This window comes from Phoenix dactylifera, chromosome 1, assembly GCF_051530095.1.
Source record: "Phoenix dactylifera cultivar Ajwa chromosome 1, Ajwa_hap1_PhDact_Kaust_v1.1, whole genome shotgun sequence".
Classification (NCBI taxonomy): Eukaryota; Viridiplantae; Streptophyta; class Magnoliopsida; order Arecales; family Arecaceae; genus Phoenix; species Phoenix dactylifera.
Genome location: NC_143190.1, coordinates 15,649,621 through 15,669,529, shown reverse-complemented (window position 1 = coordinate 15,669,529; position 19,909 = coordinate 15,649,621). Strand labels below are relative to the sequence as shown.

The 19,909-nt window shown below is 39.1% G+C and overlaps 1 protein-coding gene across 6 annotated transcripts; it reads left to right on the top strand.

Annotated features, from left to right (window-relative positions):
- The first annotated feature begins 2,199 nt into the window (after nucleotides 1-2,199).
- TWD1 (FKBP-type peptidyl-prolyl cis-trans isomerase family protein) lies at nucleotides 2,200-15,605 on the top strand. 6 transcript variants are annotated; one of them, XM_088721024.2, is made up of 9 exons: nucleotides 2,200-2,341; nucleotides 2,456-2,529; nucleotides 3,617-3,799; nucleotides 9,293-9,382; nucleotides 12,374-12,558; nucleotides 12,783-12,905; nucleotides 13,003-13,155; nucleotides 14,536-14,872; nucleotides 15,325-15,605. In XM_088721024.2, exons 2-8 carry the CDS (start codon nucleotides 2,493-2,495, stop codon nucleotides 14,860-14,862), a joined length of 1,098 nt encoding a protein of 365 aa, XP_088577150.1. In that variant the 5' UTR covers nucleotides 2,200-2,341; nucleotides 2,456-2,492; the 3' UTR covers nucleotides 14,863-14,872; nucleotides 15,325-15,605. The 6 variants fall into 6 exon arrangements, with proteins under 6 accessions (XP_088577150.1, XP_026656639.2, XP_088577152.1 ...); XM_026800838.4 differs by having other exon boundaries at nucleotides 2,456-2,547; XM_088721026.2 differs by lacking the exon at nucleotides 15,325-15,605 and having other exon boundaries at nucleotides 3,659-3,799; nucleotides 14,536-15,061.
- Nucleotides 15,606-19,909: the final 4,304 nt, after the last annotated feature.

Below are 19,909 nucleotides of genomic sequence, written 5' to 3'. Positions count from 1 at the left end.
TCTGATGTAGTCTACATTGATGAAAAGTTTTACCCGGCTAGTCTTGGATCTTGATGATGTGAGTTCACATTTTAGACAGTACATCTTGATGCTACTCAATAAAAGATAATTTGGACAAAAAATGATAATTAATTGGAACTAGACACTTGCATGTGTGAGTTGGGGCTTTTCCCAAAGGAAAGGTCACACTCCTTTGCTTAACAACCAAAAAAAATATTTGAATTTTGGATGGTACATTCACATATATTTAAATTCGGATAAAATAACGTGGCAGGGTCTACCTCTGTTTTTTTCTCTTATAAAAATAAAACGACAACAAGTACACGCTAGGCACCCTCATAAAATTTTATGAGGGTGCTTTTTCTAGTTCTCCGAGAGGGTGTGAGTACGTGAATATGATGCAAGCAAGACACGTACCCAAAAGCCAATATCCCTAACCATCCGGTAGTAGTACACAAAGCATCAACCCATATTTGGTATGTTAAGGTTATGTACCTTAAGCTGGTGGATTTTTTTTCTTCAAATAAATAATCCATACAATTTTAATACACATATTTAAAAAAATCAAAATATAGTACCTTCTAAAGCATTTTAGGCAGCTTTTTTTTTATCAATTTATAAAATATTTTTAAAATGATTAACCACATACAAAATCATTCAATCCATAATACAGTTAGGCTAGTGATCCATATCCTCAATCATGCATGAAACTTTATAAAATTCAAAATTTCAAACAATATATCTATGCGGCAATGCATAGAGTCGCACTGCTGGGTCGCGGCCCGCGGCCCACTAGATCAGGTTTTTCGTTTTACTTTTTACCAAAAAGAAAGAAAAAAAGTAAGAAAAAAAAAAGCAGCTTTGCTCAGTGTAACACCATTTTGACTCTCATTTGGCACGCGAAATGAATATTATGACAAAAGAAGTATTTTTTTTATAAGATATTGCCAGGTTTCTACGTAATTCAACCATAGATATTTTTAACGACCAGTGTAAATTGGGTAGTTCTAAATACACCCCCCCTATTGCTCAGGACACCCCCCAAAAATTAAAAAAAAAATACCCAAACTAACCTTTAGTGTAATTACCATATTGCCCTTGAAATTTTCTCAATACACCCCCCTTCCTCCTCCTCCGTTTCGTGCTCCGTTCGGCACTGGATCGCCGAACAAAATGCTTCTGTTCGGCTGAACGGTGCCGAACAGAAGGCTTCTGTTCGGCGATCCAGTGCCGAACAGAAGGCTTCTGTTCGGCAACCCTCAACCGAACAGAATCCTTCTGTTCGGCGGAGGGGAGGGGAGGAGGGGTAGGAGGGTGGGGAGGAGGCGGCGGAGGGGGGAGGGGTAGTTGGAGGAGGGGGAGGTGGAGGAGGAGGAGGAGGAGGAGGGGGAGGTGGAGGAGAAGGGGGTGGAGGAGGAGGCAAAGAAGGGGGAGAAGGCGGAGGGGAATGCAGAGTAAGAGGGGATGGGGATGGGGGGCGGAGGTAGAGGGGTGGAGGAGTAGGAGGAGGGAGGAGGGAGGAGGAGGAGGAGGCAGAGGCGGGGCGGAGGAGGAGGGGAGAGGGATGAGGGGGAGGCAGAGGTGGGCGGGAAGAGGGGGAGGGGGAGGAGGAGGATGAGGAGGGGGGAGGAGGAGGAGGCAGAGGCGGGGCGGAGGAGGAGGGGAGAGGGATGAGGGGGAGGCAGAGGTGGGCGGGAAGAGGGGGAGGGGGAGGAGGAGGATGAGGAGGGGGGAGGAGGAGGAGGCAGAGGCGGGGCGGAGGAGGAGGGGAGAGGGATGAGGGGGAGGCAGAGGTGGGCGGGAAGAGGGGGAGGGGGAGGAGGAGGATGAGGAGGGGGGAGGAGGAGGAGGCAGAGGCGGGGGTGGGGAGATGGGGGGTGGGGAGGGTGGGGGTAATTTAGGAATTTTAAATTTTTTAGGGGTGTCCTTAGCAAATGGGGGGGTGTAGAGAGTATTTAATTTTTTTTTAATTTTTGGGGGGTGTCCTGAGCAATAGGGGGGGTGTATTTAGAACTACCCGTGTAAATTGGTAGATGCTTATCAATATTACTTTCGTTTTCTATTCTCGTGCGTAATTTAACTATTTAAACCGGGAGGGCACGTACTTCCCTCTTTTTTTTTTTGTTTTTTTTTTTTTTTTGTTTTTTCGGGGGGAGTTGGAGTGGCCATTAAAACCGGGCGAGGGTCCGAGGGAGAGATGGGGCGAATGGTAGGAACCTTCTGGAACCACACAACCAATAAAACGAAGGCTCTTGTACCCTCTCGATTTTTTCTTCCCTTCTCTTCCCCCAATTAAGCGCGGTCTCGGTCTCGGTCTCCTCGTGCTGCTCTCCTCTAAAAAGTGAGTCATCCGGTTCTCCCGATCTCTTTCGTTGCTCTGTTCCACCATTTTTTTTTTCCTATCCTTCCATCCCTTGTTGAAATCTAAGGAAAAAAAGTGACTGAAATTTTGCAGATTCCTGGGATCCAATTCGAGAGGGCCTTACTCAGAAATGGAGGATGCTCAGGATCGGAATAATCAATCCAATGGTGACCCCTCTCACTCTTGTTAGTGTCAGCCATCAGATTCCAGATATCTTTTATCACTTATTATTATTAGTTTGCGGGGGTTGGGGGGGTTGGTGCTAATCGTAGTTGCTCATTTTATTTCTGGAATGTCTCTGCTAGACCATAGCAGTTCAATTCAGCAGTCCGAGATTGGTACATCTTTGCTCAATTCAAAAATGTCTGTTTCAATTTTTATCTTACATGACAGGAAGATTAATATCAAATAATTTTGTAGTGCACATACCTAGGTTTGAATGTGTTCGCTTTTCGTCTCATTCTAATCCCATCTCCTTTCATTTTCTTCTTTTCTTGTTTGTTCTCGACATCTTTTTCGTTCATTTCATGGCATTATCTCTCAAAATTGTTTAACATCATAACCAGCAGACCAGCAAAGTTGGGCTGACCTTATCTTTTCACCATGATGATCAATAAGCAGTTTTGCCAATGTTCTTGAAGTCTAGAAAAAAAACATTGATTCGTGTTTTGTTTTGTTATGAGTTTGTACAGAATAAAATGAGGGGCTGAAGATCCTCAACTTTTTGGACCCTCATTTCAGACGATGCAGAGTGACAGTGATCGTTAATGCTGTTATTCGAATGTTGAAAGACACATAATTTTCATTCTTACGTAGTTCTTAGATACTTAGTTGGAATTGGATATTTTAGTTCCTATTCAAGCTTCTGTTTAGTTTATACTTTTCTTTTTTATCTTGTAATATATCCAATAGCTGTATTGTTATGCCAAGGACAGTATATCTCCCCCCCCCCCCCCTCCCTCATTTTAATAAATTTCCTTACACACCTGTTTCATATAATACACATTCAAGATCTCTCTGGCTAGACATCTATATTATTTATTCCATGCTTTTATTTTGTTCCTGATTCTCCTCCTAAGTTTTACTTTAGGTATTGCTCTATGCTTATGTCTTTGAATTGGTTAATATTTTCTGTTCTGTTACTTGCTGACATATTTATTTGGTAGGCAATCATATATATGGTTTCTTTTGGATCTATTGAAATTTAATAGTCACCCTGGATGCGTAGTTTTTCATTCTATATGCATTGTGTAGATCCGAATGATGATAATGATATCATCACTGAGAGTGCCGCAGTTGTGCGTGATGAACCTCCCCAAGATGACAAAGGACCCCCGAAGATTGACTGTGAGATGGAGGTCCTTCACGACAAAGTCAAGAAGCAAGTAATTAAGGAGGGTCATGGTCAGAAGCCGGCAAAATTTGCGACATGCTTTTGTAAGTGCTGTATGGTTAGGTCTACCATGTCTTGTCCCTTGAATGAAGTTCACAAGCTATTTAGTGGCATTGTGGTTTCTTTTATTTGAAGTGATGCTATGATTATGTTGCGAAAGGTTTATGTGCATAGTATTTAGATGGCTGTTTCCCTTTAGTTTAATGATGCATCAATTTTCAGCTTTTCATGTGATAAAGAGGCAATGACAAATACCTTAATCTTCAAGTTTTATTTGATTTATGGGGGTTTGCTATTTATGCTAATACTGAGCATATGTGATGCATGGAAGGGTTGAAATGCACATACTAAATGTTAGTTTTGGATTTATAAATCTACTTGCCTGATGACCAACATGCATGTTTTTCAGTCTTAGTCATGCTTTTTGAGAAGGATGTAGGAGAGTATTTGTGAGATAGAAGTGATTTACTAAAGATGTTTCACATCTTCCCAGGCTTTGTAGTTGGTTCATAGCAAATTTCTTCTGACCCATCACACCAATGTTGTCCAAGCTGGGAAAAAAATATTCAGAATAGTGACCTCTTCTATTAAAATCAGTTGTAAACACAAGAGCTGTATCCTGATATGGGCAAGCTCCAGATCAAACAGGCGATTGAGTCTTCTGATAACGCAGTCCCAACCTGTTTGTCCAATTTTATCTGGTCCTAAGAAATCTGCTATTTGGCAATAGCCTATTGTCTGGAAGACAAGCTCTATATTTCAGGCATTTGGTGCTGTTAGAAAAGAATTCTATCAGTTTAGTCTGTTTGTCCAAAAACCAAGTCTAAAACCAACTCTAAGTTGGAGTCTTTATATGCTATTGGTTGGGATGAACTTTTTGCACATATATACATTATAGTGTGGTAAGACTGAATGTCTCAGACAATTGTTCATCAAGTCAAAAGGAAACCTCAAATGTGTTTTGGAATTTACGCGTGAGGTTTTGAAAAGCAAAAACCTTTATTGGTTAGGTCTGGCCCAGTAATTTTTCTTTTATCCTTATTGTTCTTCCTCAGTTTTGTCTTCCAAGTAGCCGGCTAGCTAGCAATTAGGATAATTACAATTTACAACTTAAAATAGGTAAGAAAATGGAAAGCCAAAACATGACAACAATTTATAGAAATAGAAAAATTATAAAAAGGATTGTAACACAACTTAAGCAGCAAATAACAATAATTGATATAAGAAAATTGGCATCTTCATGTGGCAGAGGAGGCAGTATAGCAACAAGTTTTGGTGCAAGAGGAAGAAGAGGGGAAGAAGTAAGCAGCAACGGCCGAAAGGTGTGAAGGGTGAGGAAGGACAGTTAAGACAATAAGAAAAGAAAAGAGATATGACACATTTGGAGTATTGGTGGAAGAGGCCCGGCAAGCATAGGGTGGCGGAAGCGTTCGGTAGGGTCAAAAGATGAGAAGCAACAATAGGTGTCACGCCCCAAATTCAGGATATAACACGGGCATACTACCAAGGGTTACAACTCACGATAACACAAAATCAACCATTACATTTAGCCCATAAATCCATCACAAATAAAATATAATAAAAGAATTTAATTCCATCATCTATTAAATAACAAATTAAACCTTGGTTCGGAGCATCTAAATCCAAATATAATTACCAAACCCATAATCTGCAATAATTATTAAGCTACAAATTTATAACCAACTAATGAACTAAATTTCTTCTATAAAATCAGCAAGCTTGCTAATGCAAACTTCAAGCCTGAACCATCCTTCGTCCTTACTGGCCCTAGTCGTCTGAGAGAGAAAAATAAAAATAGATATTTGTGAGCGACACAGCTTAGTAAGCACATCTTATGTAGGAAAAGCATGATAATTTGAAAAATAATAAGGAGCACAATATCTACTTACCTCTTTCGTCTTAAACTTTCAAACTTCGTTGGGTAAATCTGCTAAACCTATTTGAAAAAATATTAAATGCAAGATAAATTTCTATTTAATGATTTTAATCGAATTAAAATAATAAGGAAAGGCGACGGTTAGTCGGGTGACAGTGTTTGGCGGCCCCGGATAGGTAAGGTCTAAGCAACTTGATTAATGAATCATGAGGTATGGACTTGATAGTCAACTTTAAATACCACGTAATAGCACGTATCTTGTAGGATAGTAATTGCGGGTATCGATCCACAGGGATTGGGGTACGGTTGTTTTCTTAAAAATAATATTTAAAAAAGAGAGTTTGTGAAGAATACTACACTAAGCAATTTAATAAGGACTGTAATCAAAAATGATATGAGTAGAAGAGCCTAGGGCAAGGAATTCACTACTAAGATCGTAACAAGGATTATTTGTATTTTAATTCATTCTTGGATTAACATGCAAATTGACTACAAGCCCTATAAGCATTCAAATAAAAATTCACTTAAGTAATTTTAGGAAAACCCATTTTCAGTAGGTATGAAATGTCTACTCTAAAATAAGGTGGCAGGACACTGCATCTTCCTTAAGCATGGATTATCTTTATACTCACTCAGTGATCATGAAAAATAGTTGTACGAACATCATATTTAAAATCACAGAGATTAAATATGAGATGAAAGAAAAATATTCATTTAAGAGTAAGAGGATTCATACAACTCCAAGAACAAAAATTAAAGATACAAAATCCTTATTTCTCTGTTAGAGCTTTATCCAGCCCCAGTGACAGAACTCAGCCTTCCATAGGATTGTGGACAGCAGCAGCACAGAGGGCTTCCATCACCTTCCACGTCTTCTTCTCTCTCGGTCTTCTGTGGGAACTTCAATAAGAAGAGTGAATGGGATCAGCCGGGGAGAATCAATGCCCCCTGTTCACGTCGACTCCCCTTTTTATAGGCTGCCAACTCCCTCTCTACTCCCCTCTTGAGCTGATTCGGTCGCTGGTGATGCGGCTTCAACGCAGAGGAGACGTGGATGTTTGAGAGGATTTCAGAGGGATGAGATGGCTGGGAGCAGGGGATGAGCTTGGGACGTTGGGAGGCCGTAGAACCTGGGATCTGGCCTTAGAAGCTTATCCACGGATGCTGAGAAGTTAATCGCGAACGGTAGGAAGTTGTGGACGCGTTGTAGGATGCATCTGGTTGCGATCACTCGAGCGGGGGACGCTGGGATCAATCCGAAAGAAGCTGGAATTTGAGTTTATCCCGTGGATCATGCGGAGGATCTTGGTTCTATTCTTTGGATGCGGCAGATCACCCACGGTTGGCTGGGTCAATCCAGGAGAAGAGGACAGTTTGAATTCGGCTAATGGCTGATCCGTGGGATAAGGATGATTGCGAACGGATTCGTGAGCTGGGAGGAAGGCTGCGGACGACTGTATTACGATCGCGGGAGAGAGGAATCCGGAAGAAGAGAATCATGGACGTGGGACCTTTTGCATGCATCACGGGAGGATGGGGCATGGCGGACGGCTGGGAGGCTTGGGATTTACTGGGACGAAGTTGTTTGGGATGCTCACGGGATGAAGATGAATCGCGGAACACCCAGTCGTGGGAGGAGATGGGATGCTGGGACGCGATCAACGGAATGGGGAGAGGATGAACTCTGTTCTGTTTTCGTGGCTGGGAGAAATCTGGAATGACTCCGGGTGAAGAGATGGCTCCGCGCGGACAGGAGGAAGGTTGGATTTGTGAACGAGATGTGAGGAGGGGTTGTGGATGGCTGGATTCATGCGAATGAAGGATGTGGCTATAGGATGGACTCGGAACAGGGGAGAGGACACGTGAACTTGGGATGGCCACATGCTGAGAAGGGAATTTGGGAAGTTTGGACACGTGGAAAGACTTGTTTTTGATGGGTGAATGTGTGAAGAAAAGGGAAGAAATTGATGAAATGCAGTGTGGGTTTAAGCATCATTCAATTGGGTTTGACTCGACCTGTATACATAAGGCTTTTAATCAATAAATAATCAAATCAAACTTGAATTACCTTTATTAATTTATTATAATGCAATGATGAAGGAAAACACATTTTCACATGTTTTGATTTAAAATATGTGCATAAAAATAGGGATCAGTGCTATGTAAAATAAATTAATTTATACATTATTTAGCACTTATTAGGACTCGTTCGACAGGGTTCATCAATAGTGGTTTAGGGACATTCAACAGAGCCGGGATAACCGGTCCGGTAGGCGGCCCGAGTGCCAGAGCAGTTTAGGCCCTCTTTGCAGGGGTCAACTCAAGTTTGTAGAACAGGTAGACGGGACTCTGTATTGGAATTCATGGGTCTGTTTAGAAAGAGAAACAAGTAGATGCGAGAGAAAGAAGAGAGAAAATAAGAGAGAGAAAGAGAGGGATGGGCTCTCTCTTTCCTCTTCTTCTTCGTCTCTTCTTTTCTTTCTTTCTTCTTCTTTTATTGGTAAATAGGGGAAGGAAGAGGGTGGACTGGTGGCTGACTATGGTGGTCCGACGAGGTGGCAGTTGGCGGTGGGGACATGTGGCGGAGGGCGGCCGGCCGGCCAATCAAACCAAAAAACAAGGCCAAACAGGAAAATTTCTTGGCTCGGTGATTCTTGGGTCTCAACCCACTCGTCGGCGGCTAGGGATCCGACATCTGCTAGGGGCCAATTTAGAGATTGGGGCTAAGGTCTCGACAATGAACATCGCCGGCGGAGGCGGCCGGAAGAAAAAGAAAAGAGAAAAAGTAGGGGTTTTTGTTCTCGGGTGGTTTTCGAAAAAATAGAAGCTGGCAGCGGGTGGTTTAGGACTATGGAGAGAATAGGAAGAAAAGAGAAAGAAAACCAAGGCTTTACCTTGCTTCGGCGAGCTCTCTGACCTTGATTCCCGACGGGCACGGTGACGGGAAGCCATGGACTCAATGAGAGAAAAGAGGAAGAAAGAACAGAAGACAGACAGTGGTGGTCGACATTCGATGACGATGGAGGGAGAGGGGCCTTTTAAAGACGGAGGCAAGCCTCTGACTACTCGTGGGAGTTTGACTCCTACTGCAAGTCGATCGGGAGTCTTCTTCTCTACCATTTTTCTTTTTTACTTTTGATGGAAACATGGGCTGGGCTAAAGCCTAGTCGGGCTAGTCAAGTGGACCGGGCCTTGACCAGGCCATCACAATGGGAATGACCAAGGAGATGGAGGAATTTTATTGGAAGAAAATTGTTCTCCTATGTGGCCCATGATGGAGCACGTAGATTGGGACATCATTGCTGATGAACACCAATTTTGTGATATTTCAAAGATGCCGTAACTTTCGAATCCAACTATGGGGAAGAGCTTATTCTTATTAAGCTATAATTTATCTTTGTCATCATTGTTCAAAGTAATGCGAATTACCTTTCCTCAACTGCATCTAGTTGTGGTTAGCATGGGTTCATTGTATTGCTGCATGTAGCAAACCTCGTCCTTGGTTTGCCTATATGGCTATCTATAATTGGCACAACTTGCATTACTAAGAGTTCTTCTTGTCTCATGAAAGATTTTTAAAGAATTAGTGATGATCTGTGTTTATTGTACAAGTTTTTTAAGTCTGTCTTTGATGTGGCAGTGCACTATAAGGCATGGGTTGCAAACTCTTCACACAAGTTTGAAGATACCTGGCAAGAACAGCGACCAGTTGAACTTATCTTGGGAAAAGGTATTTCATGTCATTATATTTTTCAATGCATCTTTTGTTTTTACAGTAACTCCTATCTTTGCTGTTTCTCTGCTCTCATTCTTCTCTTAGCGTCCCAAGCAGCATGGAACTTGTATAGTTGGTTCTTGACTTCCCATGTTGCTTAATAATGTCTATAGATCATTTCTGCCTATTAATCCTGTCTCACATGGATATTTTATCAATATTACAAAGATTCAAGTGTTGTTCCAAAACAATAAAAAAAAAGGGGGGTTCTTCTGGCTCAATTTCAAGTGGTGCCATGCTGTATTTACCTGTCAGTTTGGAATGGGTTGATATCCTGCATATCTGCTGGAAATTGCATCAGACTTGCCTGCTTTCCACCTGCTGCACCAGTTCGGCATCAGTGAGCCCTCTATGTGATCATATTGTGCCAATACATGGAAAAAATCAACAGAATATGCAATGCTCCATGAGTAGCTACTTTGAAAATGCACAAGCTAGAAAAATCTATTATCCTATAGAGATCAATTATGTTTAGCTTCAAAATGATGAATAGACTTGCTTTTTAATTGTAAAAGGCATAAGTTATTCTCTTGAGCACTTTTTGTTATATTAGCAACACCAAAACATTAAAAGATACTATTTATTTTTAAAAAAAGTTTCGAGTATCTACTTCATTGGTATGTATAGTTCTGCATTTTGATGAATACACCCCGACAGCAAGCCATGCTGACCAATTCTTGGTCCCCAAAATACATAAATTTGCTTGTGTTGCCTAGCTGTACTATGCATTTTATTATACTATGCAACAATACTGTCAACCATGGTCCTTAGTAAGTTATCCTAAAATTAACTACTATATAGAAATTAAGTATATGTTCTTTTAAGAGTTCACGAGCACTCTGGTCCCCATTCATGCCACCTAAGAGTAACAAAATGTCTTATAAATTATGACATATTATAACATCATTAATATCCTATATTCACATTTAATTCTTAAGTGTGCTTTAATTTACTATTGCATATATGAAGATGATGTACGGAATTAAATGAAAGAAATGCGACAAACTTCTCATGCGTAGGAAGTGTAGAGAAAATTTCAAATCACATATTGAACCAAAGAGAACTTAAACTGTATAGTTTAACAAAAATGTAAAGCGAGATGATATCTAGAGATGTATTACATGTTTTCTGAATAAGAACAAAAAGCAGGACCTTAATAAATCAGATTGTTGTAACAGATAGAAAATTATAAATCACATTAAAGTTTTACAAAGACCTTAACTGACAAGAAGTTTCAATGGTTGACTCAAAAATGAAGAAAACTTCAATGAAAATCTTATAAATAGATTAAAGCATACATGCCCATTATCATTTAAGAAACAAGGACATGAGCTTAGCCTAGAATTTTGTTTCATAACCACATCAAATGTTAATGAGGGCGTGAGCTTAATCAATTACATTATAGTAGTTTTATTTCAGATCAGGCACTCCGTGCCTTTCTTTCTCTTCATATATTTTATAGAAAGAAACATATTGGAAGTGATCAACTAAAAGTAAAAGAAAATTTTGTATTTTATGGGTATGTGCATGTATATGCATTGTACACATAATATATGTATATGTATGAAACACATATCTTTTTTTTTCTTTTTTTGGAAATCCTCTGATGCAATTGTTAGGAGTTGGTTGATTCTGTTAGCCTTTATGAGCAGCTGGAGAGGGTAAGGAGGTCAAGGATAAGGCTGGCTATTCCTCCACCCACCACCCCCCACCACCACCACCCTTTGCTGCGGGAAGATCACTCCATCTTTAGCCCTGGTCATAGTAGCCATGGCTGTTGATCTCTATTACTGCCTAATATATGGGTTCTCTCTTCTGCTGGTGGCTCTCTTTTGGTGTTACTGCCCTGGCAAAGGCTATGGCTACATTCATTTTCCTTGCTTCCTCAATATCCACCTATGCCCCCATTCCCTCCCTTCCCCATTTCGTGATTCTCACGCCTTACCCTGTTTCCCTGGCCAGTGGCTCCAAGTTTGAAATATTGGTATCTGGTAAAAAAGTAGGAATTCTGATAGTTTAATGTAGGAAATTGTGAGCATTCAAACCATGTAACTTGTGCATTCAAATGCATTTGCCTGTATCCTTTTCTGAGTAATGAACTAAGAGATATATTATAGTTGGGGGACAGGTAAAGTTTTTTCATGCCCTGCCCTCCTCCCACCAGAACAATTTTAGTGCAGAACTGCAAGATAAGGCCTCTATGAACTCAAATATTATAAGAATACGTAGTCACACCAAGGTGTTTCTTGAAGGAGGATATGGAACCTTGTTTAAGTATAATTTATTTCTATCTGGAAAAAAGATCATTTCCTAACAGGGTATACAATGGTATACACAAGGGCTATCTGATCCATGAGCTTAAAATCTTGTTGTCAAGAAACTAAATAGATGAAGGGAAAAACTGATACGGTCTAATTCAATTAATGACTAGGCTGATGCCTTATGACTGTCAAAATGGAATTTTTTCATGGATTGTTAATTATGGCCATATAATGTCAAAGAATTAAATAATTAAAAATTATAAATGTAACTATCAAGCCTTATTCCAACTATTTTTAGTTAGCCTTATGGATCCTTTTTCATGAAGAATTCCTGTTTAGGACCAATATGTTCCTGATTCTATTCCAGACTTAATTTTTCTTTTATTACTTTTAATCTTGACTAAATAGTCCTAGAAGGCTAAAGTCAATATGGTGAAAACTTTGATATGATTTCAAAGAATTAAAAAAAAAAAACTAGAAGTCTCATGGAAATTTTAGTTCTGTTCCACAGTAATACTGGAAGAACTTGAAATTGGCCATGTACCTGAGCCATGTCGTAGACTGAATCACTTCTTTTCCTATATAAGTGATCAACTAGTGAGAACTCTGTATTCATTCTTGAATTGATTAGGGAGAAATAATATGTAGCATAGAAATAATTCTGACTCTGCTTATGCCACAACAGAAAAGACAGAAATGACAGGGTTGGGCATCGGTGTGGCAAGCATGAAGAGTGGGGAGCGTGCGCTGTTGCATGTGGATTGGGAACTAGGCTATGGTGAAGAAGGAAGTTTCTCATTCCCAAATGTCCCCCCTATGGCAGACCTTCTGTATGAAGTTGAGCTTATTGGTTTTGATGAAGCTAAAGAAGTATGTTGCCTCTTGTTTATTGCTACTGTGGCATCTTATATCAATAATCGTCTCTTGTTTTTTGCTATTGTGGCGTCTTATATCAATAGTCTTCTAATGCTTGGTGTGTTTATATTGCCAAATTTGTATGCAGATTTTTATTATAGGTGAACCTTGAAGCTTAGATAATTAAAAATTTAAGCTTGATATATTATTGTGAGTTTGTGACATATGTCTGTTAATAGGGGAAAGCCCGAAGTGACATGACAGTAGAAGAAAGAATTCAAGCAGCTGATAGAAGGAAAATGGAAGGAAATTCTTACTTTAAGGAAGAAAAGCTTCAGGAGGCCATGCAACAGTATGAAATGGTTATCAACTATTTGTCCCTTGGATTTCTTCATTTTTGTCCTCTTTTGTAGTTACAAGTTTTGTAGGAAGTCATAATGAACTTTTCCTTCGTGTCAGGCAATAGCATATATGGGCGATGACTTCATGTTCCAGTTATTTGGAAAATACAGAGACATGGCCCTGGCTGTTAAAAACCCATGCCATCTTAACATGGCTGCATGCATGCTCAAGCTAAAGAGATATTCAGAAGCTATTGGACAATGTAGCATCGTACGTTTATTGATTAAGTTGGTTTATAATTGCTTGCATTACTTTGTGCTTCTTTTTTTTTTTTTTCTGATCATTGCTTGACAATGACAGAGACCTGGTAGATAGATGATTCCTATATGCATGTTATATTTGAAGACTATGTTTTTCAAAAATTGTTTTGATTTTCTGTTTAAAAGATACTATCATATAGTTCATCTTTCCTTTTCAATATTTTCTATTAAAACCCACCTCATTGTTTCTTTTCTAAAACAAAATTTCTTTTCAACTCCCATGGAGAAGTGGCATAAGGTAATTTTGTTTTCAAGCATTTTGTACCAGTTGTAGAGTGTTGACATCATGTTGAGGACTCGTTGCAAATAGTTCTCATTTAAAAAAGTATAACATGAACCAGTAGGTTGACCATATCTAAATGAGACTAAATAGTGCTTTGTGGAGTCATAATATTTAGCTATAAGGTGGGTACAGATATATGCACTAGGTTTTGCAAAGCTAAGAATTATGGTATGCCATACTGTACCGAACCGGACAGTATGGGCTGTACTATACCAATTCGGTACTGGTATATGGTACGGAAGGCGTACTGATACTCAGTACGCCAAACTGGATCCCATACCGGATGTATTGACATAGTGACAAGGTGGCACCGGTAATGGGGCTCAGTATTGAGATGCCATACCTTGCTAAAAATATTGAATTGGATTCATGACAAAAGTGTGGTGATTGAGTAGTAAATAACGAAACTTGGGGAAGCTTAAAAGTTACACCACAAGTGTTTGAGGGGATGGAGAACTAATTGAGCTTGTGCGAGAAGGTCTCAGTAGGGTTGGATGGAAGTTGTAAGATTGGAATTGGAAAAGTCTTGTCTATTAAGGGTGAGCTTTAATAGGAGCAAACCCCCAGTGTAGTAAGCCTTGTCAGTATTAGCTACTGTTATATTTTAGAACTTGGTTTCCTTTGTTCTTATTTACCTTATGAAAAGGAAATATACAATTCTGTAATGAAACATCAATCTTTTTTATGTTTTCTTTTTCACCTCGTGTCTATTTTACATGATCGTCGTAATTGTTGAGAGCTGGTGCTGGTTGGTTCTATATTATATTACTATGTTGTAAGAATGAAAGGAATGATTGTCATTCTATTCTCGAAGTAGGGCGTTTGAGGGTTATACCATTTTCATTTTTGTTTACATAAATGCGGTCTTGATCTTGAAACTGTTAAATTTATAAATACTGTGGACTGATTGGAGTTTTGTTGCTATTGAAGTGTGGAGTATCTTCTTTTGTTTAAACGTCTTATAGCACCAAGAAATCCATGTTAGCTGGTGTCTTGGTGAGAGAAATTTTTGATGTCACTAAATTTTCAGGCGCAATGGGCTTTCAGGTGTTATCAGAAGATGAAAACAATGTGAAAGCATTATTCAGACGAGGAAAAGCTAGAGCAGAACTTGGTCAAACGGATGCTGCCAGGGAGGACTTTCAAAAGGCAAGAAAATTTGCCCCAGAAGACAAGGCTATTGCGAGAGAGCTGAGGCTGCTCGCTGAACATGACAAAGCTATCTATGAGAAGCAGAAAGAGATTTATAAGGGGATTTTTGGAGACAGGCCTGAGCCCAAACCCAAGAGGTTGAGTTGGGTAGTTGTTTTCTGGCAATGGCTTGTATCACTGATTTGCAGCCTATTCAAGCGCCGACAGCCTAAAGCTGACTAAGCATTATGTGGTAAGCACTAAGCACCAAATGAGACCATTGAAGAACTGGTACCATTTTGTCAGGATATCTGATCTTCCATGCTTGCTATTTTAATTTCTTTCGAATCCCATATGGATCGTGCATTGCTTGTTTCTTCATATTTTGTTAGTGTTGGTGCTTGTTTTTCGTATTGAATAGAAAGGGCACTCTCTCTCTCTCTCTCTCTGTCCCCCACACACACCCCTTTCTTAGTGCTAAATTTGGGTTTGTGTGAATAAATAGCTTTAATGGTGGTGGGCACTCTATGATCGTTTAGAAACAATTCCAATGCTATGCCGGTCACAGATGCATGTGATGCAATCAATCCAAATACCTAAATTTAACGCCTTTACAACCTTTTATGAACGCAAGCTTCTTAAAAATCCCACATTTTCTCAGCTGTTTAAGAATAGCAAGCTGTAACGGAACCATATATGTTGCAGGCACCTCTGCATGTTTTACATGTAAACTTTTGCATGTCTGATTTGCATGGAGTGAAATTTTAGCGGGCTACATGCTAAAGTAGTTTGTGATAATGGGACTGAAGTTTGCTTGGAAAGACAGCTCCTTATAACTTGCAAATGTGATATCATCTTTTCAGTTAATCTCTAGGAGAGGGAGGCATGGATGTTTTGTGTAAATTATCTTCAAATCCTGAAGAGATTAATAACTTTGTAACATTTGTACGCCAAATGGAAAAGAATCCCGAAACATGCTTTTGTTATGATGTTGAATCTTTTTTTGAGGACGTGGCTTATGCTGTTTGTTTTACGAAGTCTGTGCATATACGAACAAATTCCATGAGTCTGTGTAGGATCTGCAATGCTATTTACCTTTCATTAACTTTTACATATGTCCTTGGAAGAGGTGGTGCTATAATTTGCTGCAGCATGAATCTATCATTTACTAGCTCTACTAAGTGAAGAAAGTCAACATTGACAAGGACAACAAAAGCATGAAACCAGTTAGTTATAGGACATGTCATTGGAAATATTAGAGAAAAGAAACGATAAGCCACGTCTCACCTTTAATTGCGAAGTCTTGGTTTGTATTTAAGTAAGGTGGTTTTCCTTGTGGTGTCTGAAATTCTTTTTAGAAGATTTTAGTCTCTCTCTCTCTCTCTCTCTCTCTAGTTTCCATGGAACAAAAAACTGGCCGCATAGGGTATTTCAAGCAGCATCTTGGAATTTCCTCTCTCGCTGCTTGGTTATGAGGCTTAATTATGATGCAGCTTTTGTGTGCACCAATAGGGGAATCCATCAACAGGTAATTCATCATGATGGTTCTTGAATAATACTCAGCGAAAGTTATTCTGAAAAAAAGGTCTCTTTGGGTGGTTGTGGGGAGTGTAAAGGGCAAGTGGTATTGCCGGTGCCTTCTCGGCCCCAATCAGCAGGTGTTGGTAGGCATCCACTGGCCGAAGCCACAAAGTATGCCTGATTTCTCCATTTATATCATCTGCGACATTGCCTTGATCAAACACAAAGCAAAATCATTGCATCAACTGCTACACCAAAGGGTCTAAAAATTCTCCGAGACCATTTTATAGGGAATCAAACTTATGACTCTCTATAAGTGGTTCGTACCAAACATTTTTTTATAACCTTTTTTTAATAAAAAAAATATAAGCAAACGAGTGACAACTCCACCTAGTTTCATTGAGAAGAAAATGGTTGCGCTATAATTTGCTGCAGCATGAATCAATCGTTTACTATAATAACTGAAGAAAATCAACATTAACAAGGACAACAAAGACACAAAACTAGTTTGTCATAGGAAATGTCAAAGTAACGATAAGCAGCAGCAATTTCAAGTAGGTCTAAACCTTTATTTAATTGCCAACTCTTAGTTTGTGCTTTGAAAGAGCAAGGGGTGATCGCCCCCTTTTGCTCCAAAACTTTTGGCAGTGTGCTAGAGAGTGTACCTTCTTATGGGCTAGTTATATTTACCGTAAGACCAATAGAGCGGCGAATATGCTCTTCTCTTTTTGGGATATTTTGTTTTTTGATTCTGCTGGATGTATTCATACGAGATCTGTGTGAGTCGGTCGACTTATCAAAAAACAAAAAAAAATGAGGTGATGAAAAGGATGGGCAAATGAAATTGATCCAATAGGTGTGGGACCACATAAAGTCCCTGCAGTCCATTTGTGTAACGAGATTCCTTGGCAAGATGCAGCAAAGTTTAAAGCCATGAGGGCCCTTGTTGTTTCTAAGTTGTGGGACAACCCATGACCTCTAAAGCCAAGTCCCCTCCTCCTTGTCTCTCTAAACGGCCAATACCCCAGCTCGATTATTGACTTGGACCAACATACCTTCTCGCTTTATCTTTTTGAGCGTACCAAGGCAACTTACTAGGGAGGGCTCCTCCATCCACCACTAGAGCTGGCCTGTCCCACAGTCTTAATCAAAGGCTGTTAGTATAATAACATTTGTAGATTCACAAACAAATTCATCTTTCTAGTTTATGTCATTCATTTTTTTTAACAAGCTTTTGGAAACAGGCTGAGTAAGCAAGTCATCGAGTGTATTCTTAAAAATTTCATCCCTGAGCAGCTTTAAACTGTTTTTGCTACCACTTTAGGAAATGGCAAAGAACATAGGCACATAGCTGATGCTCTGGGCTGCATGATTGGTCTGCAAAAATTTCTAATGTCCGGCGTATGTCACATTCTAATCCTGTTTATATTTCATTTATCATTTGAGTTTTTTTGTTGCAGCAAATCTTTATTGGTGGAATGATGACAAGAGATGAATGAGCTAAATTTACAATTTGATCAATGATAAAGATGGAGACGTTTACGGGTTTTGGGAAAAAAACATTTCACGAAGATACGATGCCTAATACTCGCAAAACTTCAATTAAGTACCGCTATATATATATATATATATATATATATATATATATATATATATATATGCTGTGCAGCTAATAATGAGGTCATCATGGTAAAACATAATTCACTTTCTTCTATAAATGCTTGGCAACAAAGCAAATCTGGCATGAGAAATTAGCCTAAGACGCCATTTCAAAACATACCGGGCTCATTGGTCTTCGAGAAAGGAAAAAAAAAAGGAGTATGGTCCATGAAAAAAAAAAAATAATTTATAGTTGATTGGAGTTTAAAAAAGATAAAAAAATATGTTTTATGGGAATAAATTTTTTATATTATGGCCTTATTTGGATGATTAGGTAGAAAATTTTTTAGGATTCGTGATTTGGAATAATACAACAAGCAAAATTATAGGATTATAAGTTGAGCTAGATTTATATTCATAAATATACAGAACTAGCTTTAGAGTTGGCCGTTCCAAATCCTATAGAGTTGAGGGTTTTTTTTTTTCTCTCTATAAAATTCGGGCCGTCCCACTCCAAAACAAGTCTTAGGTATTTATGAACACAAGCCTAGTCCATCCTATAATTCCATAATTTTATTGGTTGTACGGTTTAAACTACGACCCCTATAAGATTTTCAGTCTAATCATCCAAACATATCCTTCATAAGAAAAGAATTATGTGAGACATAGAAAAGTGACTTCCCCACATGATGAAAATTAGAATATTTTTTCTCTCAAAGTATCTTTTAGATTAAATGGAATAAGATCTTTTCTTTTATTAAAAGCACAATAGGTATTTTATATAAGTTTTTTAGAAAAATAAATGCTTAAACAAACATAAATCATTATGAAATCTATCTCTTTTCCTCGAGCATCAGCTCTTTTTTTTTTTTAATATATATTTTAATATTTTTTTCCCATCGAACCATACGATCCTGCAGAAGCACCAAACATACTGTACTTAGATAGGGCAAACAAGCGGTGCGCGTGATCAAGCTAATAGTCCGAAAATGGGTTTCCCCTGGCTCCTAGAATCCCTAGTCCAGAACAGGTGCATCAAGATATTTTTTAGTCTTCGATGTAGTGTCCATGTAGAGCCTAAAACTAGAATAATATATATTCAAGTCCCCTGTTTCACGGGCGAAAATGTGGACATCGGCAGCAAGAAAAAGCCGAGTTAGGGAGCCGTCTTTCCAAACAGAGGATCCAATGTCCCGATACTAAAGCCGGAAGACAGGCGCGACCCCCGAGAAAAAGCCAGAAAAATGCATCCAGAAAACATATGGCCAATCCATATTCCCTGTTCATCGAAAGAAATATGCTCTGTTAATGAGATGCTACAGTCTAATTTGTTGCGATTTCACTCGACTCGCATCATGAGAATAATATATTCTCAGTTGTACTTATCTTGTCACCAGACCTAAGATGTACAGTAGAACAATAATACAATCAACCTATGTTCTTTTTTTAAAAAAGAAATAAACAAGATCAGCATGTGTAAACATCCATTCTCATTATCCAAGTTTACATGAAGATACGTTACCAGTATGACCCACAGCTTAATACTAGTCTAGAATGAAAGTGGACGAATTAATTAAGGTTACTGTTTTTTCGCCTCTTCAGCTCCCATAATCTATTAATACTTTCTCCTGTTTTTTTGTTAAATATTTACTTCTAATCAATGCTTTAAATAATGCATCACCTTATTAGATCACTTGTAGTGTCATCTCGCTATTACCTCGTGGAAGTCAGTGATTGGTTAAGAAATACCAAGAGCACGGCACCTATCTTTTGTGCACTGCACCAATCTGGGACAGCACTCACAAAATAAACTCAATTCTAAGCAACTGCAGCTCGCGTGAAAGCTTAGAAATTAGAATCTCGAGGAGCACAATTGCACAGACCTCAACAAAAAGCTCCCAAAAGACGACACTCATTTAGCGGGAGATAAATTATTTTTAAATTAAGCCTCGCTTGCACTGGTCTGAAGCATTTTTTTGGTTGCCACATCTTGGTCAATGGTCAAAGGTTAATGGACCAAAAAAAAATAATAGTCATAGATTACCGAGATCTAGGGATATCTCCAGCCTCGTCCGGGTAACGACCGCCCACCGCGGTCGCTGCCCACAACATCAGCCTTTGGAACTGTTGGTCCCATTACCAATCGGCAATACGCCATTAATCCGTCCTT

Coding starts and splice junctions, on each gene's coding strand:
- TWD1 (XM_026800838.4), top strand. CDS start 2,493: ATGGAGGATGCTCAGGATCGGAATAATCAATCCAATGGTGACCCCTCT. Junction 3,800..9,292: donor AAAATTTGCGACATGCTTTT/GTAAGTGCTGTA, acceptor TTGATGTGGCAG/TGCACTATAAGGCATGGGTT. Junction 9,383..12,373: donor TGAACTTATCTTGGGAAAAG/GTATTTCATGTC, acceptor ATGCCACAACAG/AAAAGACAGAAATGACAGGG.